The 9,182-nt window shown below is 36.2% G+C and overlaps 2 protein-coding genes across 6 annotated transcripts; one reads left to right on the forward strand and one right to left on the reverse strand.

Annotated features, from left to right (window-relative positions):
- Positions 1 to 372: 372 nt before the first annotated feature.
- LOC132186115 (large ribosomal subunit protein uL16c) lies at positions 373 to 4,073 on the forward strand. Of its 4 annotated transcripts, none has more exons than XM_059599934.2 (4): positions 373 to 524; positions 2,827 to 2,885; positions 2,968 to 3,420; positions 3,880 to 4,073. In XM_059599934.2, the coding sequence occupies exons 3-4, from the start codon at positions 3,003 to 3,005 to the stop codon at positions 3,912 to 3,914; spliced, it is 453 nt and encodes a 150-aa protein (XP_059455917.1). In that variant the 5' UTR covers positions 373 to 524; positions 2,827 to 2,885; positions 2,968 to 3,002; the 3' UTR covers positions 3,915 to 4,073. The 4 variants fall into 4 exon arrangements, with proteins under 4 accessions (XP_059455917.1, XP_059455916.1, XP_088374022.1 ...); XM_059599933.2 differs by having other exon boundaries at positions 2,995 to 3,420; XM_088517896.1 differs by lacking the exon at positions 2,827 to 2,885.
- Positions 4,074 to 5,602: 1,529 nt separating this feature from the next.
- On the reverse strand, positions 5,603 to 8,083 carry LOC132187284 (Ribosomal protein L7Ae/L30e/S12e/Gadd45 family protein). Of its 2 annotated transcripts, none has more exons than XM_059601547.2 (5): positions 8,012 to 8,083; positions 7,808 to 7,844; positions 6,723 to 7,014; positions 5,890 to 5,955; positions 5,603 to 5,803 (listed from the first exon to the last, which is right to left on the reverse strand). In XM_059601547.2, exons 2-5 carry the CDS (start codon positions 7,813 to 7,815, stop codon positions 5,744 to 5,746), a joined length of 426 nt encoding a protein of 141 aa, XP_059457530.1. In that variant the 5' UTR covers positions 7,816 to 7,844; positions 8,012 to 8,083; the 3' UTR covers positions 5,603 to 5,743. The 2 variants fall into 2 exon arrangements, with proteins under 2 accessions (XP_059457530.1, XP_059457531.1); XM_059601548.2 differs by having other exon boundaries at positions 7,995 to 8,018.
- Positions 8,084 to 9,182: the final 1,099 nt, after the last annotated feature.

Genomic DNA, 9,182 nt, shown 5'->3' on the forward strand with positions numbered 1-9,182 from the left:
ATTCGAGTTCCATTTGATTATGCTGTCGTGGCAGTGTTCGGTCATCCAACCTCTAAAAAAATAATTTCCTTTTAATAACATTTAGGGTCCGTTTGGTTCGCGAAATAGGCATTTAGAATGAAATAGCTACTCCGGTGAAATAATCGATTCTTTGTTTGGTAAAAAGTTATTCCTAAAAATGGTTATTATATGGGAATAGCGGATCGCTTCTCCAAAGAAATAGCTATTCCTCTTAGTCTTTCGAGCACTGATACAGGGTACGCGGCATGCAAGGCACGCCCGTACAAAAAAAAAATTTTTTTTTTTTTTTTTTTTAAAAAAAAAAAAAATTTTCCACGGCACGCCGCGTGCTGTTTGCATTTACCCTAGTCTTTCCGGTGGGAATAAGCACTCCGTTTAATTTGCCTCAAAGGCCCTCGATGCCTCTCGACTCACGACCTCTTTGTCAAGAACCGTGACCGCTTGAAGAAGAAGAGCTCGAAGATCGTCTTCCTCCGACTGCAACTCGTCCGTCTTCCAACCAGGTATCTCTCTCTCTCCATCTCTTCTATCTCTCATCTCTCGCCCCCTCTCTGTATTTCTATCTCTCATCTCACTGTTTCTGGCTTCGTTTTTTTTTGTGTGTGCTGCGTTTGTGGTTCCGTTCTGTCTCTGTTTCATATTGATTTCGGGTGATTGTGGTAGATGAAGCTAAAATCAATTTGGGTATTTGTTTAGGTGATTGAAGGGTTGATTAGGTGTTCTTGTTCAGTTGTAGTTGATTAATTGATTGCAAATCTTGGGGTTTGATTTTGGAGGTTTTGTGGTTGAATTGAAATGTTCTTGGCTATCAAACAAATTGGGTTTCTAGAGGACTTTTGATTTGGTGATTTTTGGGGGATGGCCGAACTTGGGTCTTGATTGGGTGTTTGTGTTTGTAGTTCATCTTAGGCTTATGATTTGTTATTCTGGTTGGTTTTAAGGGTTTAATTAGATGGGTGCTTTGAGATGGAACTGACCTATAATGTGTAGGGTCTTATGCTTCCTAAAAGCAAAATAATTAACAATAAACACATGCTTGTGGATGCCTAACTCAAAAATGGAAAAATTTCTTGGTGGTCGGGATTGTTGGTATTGGCTTAATTAACCTTCATTGAATCATATCCATGCTTATAGCCGACAAACTAGGCTGAAGAGCTTTGTTCAGAAACCAGATTCAGTTCCACCAGACTCGAATGTCAGATTTCAGTCTCCAGAATCTCCTAGTTCTAGCCCGGTTGATTCAGCACATTCAGATTCAGCATTGCAGCTATTAGAATAATTGAGTTTTTTGTTTTTCTTCTTCTCTTTGAATTAAGTTAACCATAGAAAGGTGGGTTTATGATTTGTTGCTTCTGCTTATGAAACCAGCATAGGGTCTCTTTGATGTGGAGCCGATTAGAGCCACACCTAACTGTATTGTAGAAGAGTAGAGTAGACTTTTGTTGTACAGATTAATGTAATCTGATTCTTAGGCTCACAAGCAAAAAAGGTTTCATTTGTAACATTGGAAACCAATATTTAGCAAGAATTTATTTCTACCTTATATTATATTGTAACCCTTTGTTATATAAACAATCATATAATTTGCTTCGGACTGCAACATGCATGACAGTGACACAAACAAGACCATTTGACTTGTGATTAACGTTTGCTGCCACGAAAAAATCAAGTCCCACTAAAAAACTTGTTTGACTCTGAAAACAAAAATGAATTTGTCAATGACCTTTTTGAATGTTAAGGAGGTTGGAAAATGGAGAGGGAAAAGCTATCATTGTTTGAATATTCTAAAAAGCAATAGGAGAGAGGAATTGCCCAAAAACAGAAAAAAGGAAAGTATTTCTTGCCTAGGTTGAACATTAGAGTTTGAGGGAAAGAAAAAAGTATTTCTTCCCTTGGTTGGTTGAACATTATGAATGAGAGAAAATGATAAGGTATTGACAAAACGGAGAGCATTAACAGTTATGGTCCAACATAGAGAGTAGTAACAGTGATATGTATTAAATCCCCACATGCTGTTAGAGCAATGACTTCTTGTTAGATACTTATTCTAGTGCTCCTTTTCTTCTGTTATGTTTCTTGCTGGCCTGGTTTTGTAATCCTTCTGTGTTGGTTGTGTTCTTATACCTTATAAATTGTGATATGATGATTATGTGCTTTTTATTTATTTATTTTTATAAATAATTTTGTAGCATAACTGGAAAAAAAAAAAAAAAAAAAAAGGGGGTCCTTAATAAAAATAAATTATATTTGTATCATAAGGGTATTTTAGAAAATTTGATTACAATATGACTCCATTTACCATCCTATTGGATTGTACCAAACAAAGGAATAGGAATGGCTATTCTATTCCACACTCCATTCCAGTGTTTCAACCAAACTAAGGAATAGGAATTGCTATTCCATTCCACATTATTCTATTCCCAGGAATAGCTATTTCTTTTCCTGATGGAATAGTCATTCCGCGAACCAAATGAGCCTTTACTTCTCACTTTTTTTTTATAGCATAATATGTGCTTCTCACATGCTTAAAGAACACATATTACTTTTTAAATGCTCGATTATAGAAACTAGTTAACCAAAGTGTCTCCTAATAAACAAAACACTAGAAACAAAAGCTCTCATCACCCACAACTATCTCATGTCTCGGCCCACAGCTTCATCTCCAACTCTCAACCGACCCCAACCTCTACTCACCCCAATAACCCATGGGCCCAAACCCAACTGGTCAAACTCTCCATATAAAACCTGCCCACCATCTTTCTCTTTCTTATACCTATCTCATTCTCCATTGCTATGGTGTCCTAGATCAAATACTATTGACAAGAAGAACGGCCAATCCACCAATCTACTCCAGTTCTTACAAGGTACGCATCAGATCTTTTGAGAAAAAGGGCTTTTTGGGTATTTTGATGAAGCTGAAGCAATCTATTTTATTGTTGTTTTGAGATTGACATTTCCGGTGGTTGATGTAAGCAAACAAGATGGACAAATCTGGGCTCAAAATGGCTTTTGGATGGCTAAAACAACGTAGAGGAAGAATGAAGGGAATATCTGAGGCAGGCGAGGGTGTTTGCTTCGGCCGATATGCTCTGCAGGCACTTGAACCAGCATGGTTAACAGCGAAACAGATAGAAGCAGGACGGCGAGCAATCACGCGGAACGTGCACCGCGGCGGCGGAAAAGTATGGGCGCGTACATTTGCCCACAAGACGGTTACAGGAAAACCCGCCGAGACGCGTATGGGGAGAGGGAAAGGAGGTGTCAAATATAGCGTTGCTGTAGTTCAACCGGGCAAAATCCTTTACGAAATGGGCGGAGTCGCCGAAAATATTGCCAGAAAGGCCGTTTTAGTTGCGGCATCCAAGATGCCCATACGGACTCGATTCATTGTTGACTCCCGTAAGTTATTCGATTTTATTTGCGGTTTAAAAATAACTCTATTTGAAAAAAATGTATGAATTTAAATTCCAATTTTAAAATATTCATACTTGCTTGTCGGGTTTGGGTAGTGTTGTTTCCAAGCATGTCAAATCTTTAATTTTGTATTGTCGCGTGTTGGATTCAAGTCGTATAGGCAAATCTTAATCCGATCTATTTAATTAAACGGGCTAGACTTATCAACCCTAATCCTTTAATTTCGTGTTAGATTTGTGCCAGGTTTGCATGTCATGTCAAAAATTGTGAGCCCGACGGATAAGGGTTTATCAAAATCGCAATTTTACTTTTAAAATAGTACATTTTTAAAATGGCAGTTCCTGCAACTTATAGTTTTTTCTAAGTTTCAAACTGCAATCATTTCCTTCAATTTCTGACCACCCATATTTTTATGATATTGATTTTGGTAATATTGAAATGCAGTGACACCCTCAAGAGGCAGTGGCTCGAAGCATTAAGAAATGGTGCAAGGTATGCAATTAGAAGTCAGAGAGAGGAAATTTTGAGGAAGTCTTGCTACATGAATGGAATAAATTGAATTGTGAAATTATGAAATCTTAAATTAGTATTACACTTCTTTTTTTAATGGGAATGGGATATCACATTGCATACAAGTTTATGAGATGTACTTTACAGATAGCATTAGATCAGGCTGCATTTCAGTTTTTTTAAGTCCTCTATTATTTTGAATTTGTTAAATAATAATAATAATAATAATAATAATAATAATAGTATATTGACGAAAACATACATTCTCAAATAGATTGAGACCTTACTTGATTATAAAGAGGAAATAGAATGGCAACCAGGCAGCAGAATTTTGTGGAGAAATGGGTTTCCATGATATCATTCTAGGAGATTCCCTAATTGTTGTTAAAGCAATTGGAGAGTCAAAGGCTAGCTGGAAACCTTTTGGACAGATTGTGGAGGACATAAAGAAAGTTTTGGGATCTCTTCGAACTTGAAGATTTGTCATGTTAAGAGAGATGCCAACCAGGCTGCACATGGCTTAGCAAAGGAAGCAACGTCATCCACTGTTGAGCGTACTTGGATTGAGGATACGTCGAGTTGTATTTCTGACATTGTGAATCTAGAGCTTCATGCTCTTTTTACTTAGAGTGGTTATCCACTCTGGATCTTTTTTCAAGTATTGAAATAACGTAAGCTTACAATTCAATCAACAATTATTATCCTAAAGAATCAATTATGATGGATGCAATGTGACTGTGAAATAAATAATATCTATTTTATTTTAAAAGTTTAGTAAATTAACTTATTTAAAAAAAAAAAAAAAAAAAAAAAAAAAAAAAAATGTAGCCCATCAAATCAATTCTCAAGTTTTGTTTTTCCTTATTAAAAACTATTTTATAAACCCAAAAACATTCTCACCAAACCAATTTCACGTGTTTACGGCTCTTTACTTTTCAAGATAGATGAAAGTTCAGGGGAAAGGGGGGAGTGGTAAAGAATCCACATTGTTCATGCCATTTTGACATACCTTTCTTTTAAAAAATGATAAATAAAAAAGAATAAACAAAAAATCCATAGAATTATAAGCACAATTAACCATCTAACAAATTGTAAAGGTTTTCTTGGATTAGCTAAAGCCTAACGTCTTTTATTTCACCCCATGACAAGCCCTCTAGTTGTCAATCCATGACCACATCTTTGATCTAGTTAGAGGGAGATTCTCCCTCCTTATTAATTTTTTATTTTAAATACCACTATAACCTTTTCAAAATCAAAATTTTTACTCCCCAAAAAGTTTTTCTTTGAAGTTTTGCCCTCCCCCTTTCTACACCTAAAAGGCTCTCAACAAAGCCCCACTTTTTGCGACTGGAGCATCACCTATCGTATCAGACATACAGGAAAAATTGCTCATATTTTTCAGCTGGATTGCTTCGAAGATTTCTAGATTCACATCTAACCCTGTTTGGTTCCATTCCCTCAAATTTTCTACTAGGATTTAGGAGGCAAAGACCTTTTTCCTTGTATTTAGAGAATCACTAGTTTCAATTGTGCTCTCTCTCGGTTGCTTATGTGGAACTATGGCTTGTAATATTCCAAAATAGATTCTTTTTATAGCTCGGATTTTTTTTTTTTAAAAAAAAAAAGTGTTCCTTGTAGAACTACGAGAAAATAACAATAAAACGAAAAAAAGCAGTAGCATGCATTAAATACTGTGTTCAAAGCAAACAGTGATAAACATGGAAGTTGTAATAACTAGTAAACACTCGACAAAACCCCTAGGGGGAGACTCCACCAAATCATATGAAGAGCTAGCTACTCAGTGAGACTTGACATGCTCCCGAATTATATGAAGAGCTTCATGATCCTCACCAAAATCCTGTCAACATAAGTAGGAGAAAATTTATGGACTCCATTTGATAGACAACAAAATAACATAAAATGTACAACTCTTAAGATTCTTACCTTCACAACGACACAAGAACAGCCAACTACTTTTCTAGCCTTCCCCTCTGAGTCAATCTTGCACAACTGCATAGAAAATGCACCAACCAACCCATGTTATGGAGAATTACAGTAGATATTCCAAACCTTTAGAAGCAATCAGATTTGATGACACCTCAAAGCCAAAATATAATAATCTAAAACAAAGCAATAATGCAAATCTGTGAGCAATTAGTGATAGGAACCATATTATACAGAAAAATAAAAAACATGAGAGAGAACTACTGATTATTGGTATCTTAAGCATAAATCTACACATCAAAGCGATGGCAATGTAATAGGAGTTACCACACAGGAGGAGCTGGTAGGTCAAACAGTGGAAAACTAGAAACCATATGCAGTGACATCTATTACATTAAACTAGTTATTAGATATTACTTCCGTAGGAGGAAACTTTCTTCAATCAACTGTATTCCAAGATGTAAATACTCCATATTTTTCCTGTTACCCCCAGTTTGGTCTCTTACCAACTTGAACAGTCAATGACAGATGCATGTCAGGAATAAGGTCAGAACATGTTGCAATGAACCCTATCCATCTTTGTTAACCATGGTAATCTTTTGTGCTCAAAGTCAAGGTTACATCTTTATGTAAAATGAGGCTACAAGAACAATTACCAGATCTTCCAATTTGGTTTTCAATTTCTAGCTAATATTGACTATGATCATAATTCAAGTTTATAACTTGGGGAAATTTTAAATAAGACACAACCACCATTTTACTATAACAGAGAATAGAAGCATTCAAAGAATGGATACATAGTATCAAGAAAATTCCTAACAAATGGTACTTACACCAGCCCACTCGCCAAGGGACTTTGCACTAGGAACTGTCATCAAGTTTACGCTGTGGTCAGCGCAAAGTGCTTTAACCAGTTTGAGATAATCGGGCTGATTGCAGTCCTCCGCCAGTACACAAAGCTGGGCAGCATGCTTCTCGATCACTTTTGCACCTTCATGAAGGCCTCGAGCAAGCCCACCATGGGCAAGCGATTTTCTCAGCACGAGCTGCAAGGCAGTCATGATGTCCATGGCCTCCCCTGGAAGAGGGGCTGCAACTGTCTCAACCGGCACAGGAGCCTCATCACTGCTCAAGAAAATGATTAAAATTAGTGCGTAAGCCAAAAATACAAGTCACCTACTCTACCCCTCCAACTGTCAACACCTCCCTTCTCACAGACACGCACTACATATCATCCTACTGAACTTTTACAAGTTCCTTTGATAGACAATATTTAACATAGTCCTTTTCCCCTTTTCCTGTCAAAAGGAAGCACTAGTCTTCTCCGATCAATTGCTTTGACCAGTCATTTTCATCACAAAGAGCATTTAGGTGGTACTCATATCCAACAAGTGAATAACATTCAATCAAATTAAAATTCAGTATATGAAACTCAAATATCCAAAACTCCACCTTTCAAAAAAAAAAAGAAATCCAGACTACTGCCAAAGACTACCAATTCACTGTGCAAATCTAAATTACGCCAAACGGAAGCCTAACCCAAATCTTTAACTCCTACAATATACTTGAGTAGTCTACTAGTCTTATGCAATTTTTAGTGCAACAAAATCCCAAGATCGGAAACCCAAAAAAAAAAAAAAACATTATTTATTAAATAAATAAATTACTTGCTTTCAAAAGACTCTAGCGCAACCAAATCCCAATATGGCACCAGCACAATATTATTCATTACTGGTCAAATAAAAATACCTATAAGTAAGATCATTCATTATCCATAGCATGTTTGAAGCAAACTTTTTAACAAAACTCACATTCAAAGCAAATTTTCCTTCTTATATCATAATCTTACAAGCCCAACGAGTACAAAATCGTGGTAAGTGAAAATTTATGTCGGTAATTACTAGAAATGATTACTTACCCTGACATTGTTGATGCTTAGAAATTACTTGTCGTCCCTGAACAAAATAGAGGCGTAAATTTAAAAACAAAATTAGATCCAAAATAATAACAGCTCACTGTTTGAGAGTTTTCATGGTACAAATCGAACAAGGAGGAAGGAGAATACAAAAGAAAACCAACGAATCAGTTAAAACAGTAATACATGCATTGTAGAGAAGATGACCTTGAACAAGACGATGACTGCGTTGGCGAAGCGAAACGAAGTAGAGTAAAACGACGGCCTTATATTGCAAACCCTAAAATCCTACCTCTGGCCTCCCAATTTACGGAATTGCCCTTTGGAATATTACGGTCCAGCACAGCTACATGGGCTGGGCTTGGGCCTTGGGGTACTCGGATTTTGTATTTATCAATTGTTGCATTTAATTTTCAATTTTTAATGCACGAGTATACGATAATTCAAAATAAATCCCTCTATTACTGCTCCGTGCTCCGTGCAATTTTTCAACCGACCATTTGTGTCACTTCAACCTTTTTCTCTAATCGTCCTCAAGAGATAGCTTAATCGGCTGAAATTACGCCTAATGAAGTAGAGGTTATTAGTTCGAATCTCTTTTCCCCTCTTGTGCTGACATATTAAAAAAAAAAAAAAACTTTTTCCCTAATCATTTTAAATAATATACTTTTAATAATTTTATTAATAAAAAAATAAACATTTGGTCTTCATCTTATTCATATATTTTTCCAATTCAAAGTCATATTTTTAAAGGTGACGTGCATTGTTCGCACGTCGCCTTTTAAAAAGTGACATTTGGACTTAAAATATCATCTTATAAAAGGCGCATGTGAACAGTGCCAACATCACCTTCTGGAGGGTGATGTGCACTATTCACACATTGCATTCCAAAAGGTAACTTTTGGGCTTAAAATGTCGCCTTATACTATTCAAACATCTTCAACTCTCTAATTTTGAATCCAGTTACTTTGTTTAAGAGCATTCTGAAAATATTGCTATGCAAGCGTCACTACATCAATAGCGACATTTTTTTAAGGCTAAAAACGTCACCTTTCACATGTCACTTTTTTTTTTTTTTTTTTTTTTTTTGGGTAGTGTGAATATGGCTTCCACAATATCTTCTTCTTCTACTACAATTTTGTAACACCCAGTGGAAATCAATTACCTAGTAATTGGTTCCATGATCCATCTCCAAACCCTATCCCTCTCAGGATAAGACTCAGGGGTCTGAACCTCTCTTAAACGAAAGAATACAGTGGAAGACGTTAAACTACAGGAATAGAAAGCAACATCTAAATTCCACACATATAATCACCAGCGTAAAGATAAAATATCATATCATAAATAGATCATCAAATGTGTTGATCAAAGACCAATC

The sequence above is a fragment of the Corylus avellana genome, chromosome 6 (genome assembly GCF_965113065.1).
Source record: "Corylus avellana chromosome 6, dhCorAvel1.hap1.2, whole genome shotgun sequence".
Taxonomy (NCBI): Eukaryota; Viridiplantae; Streptophyta; class Magnoliopsida; order Fagales; family Betulaceae; genus Corylus; species Corylus avellana.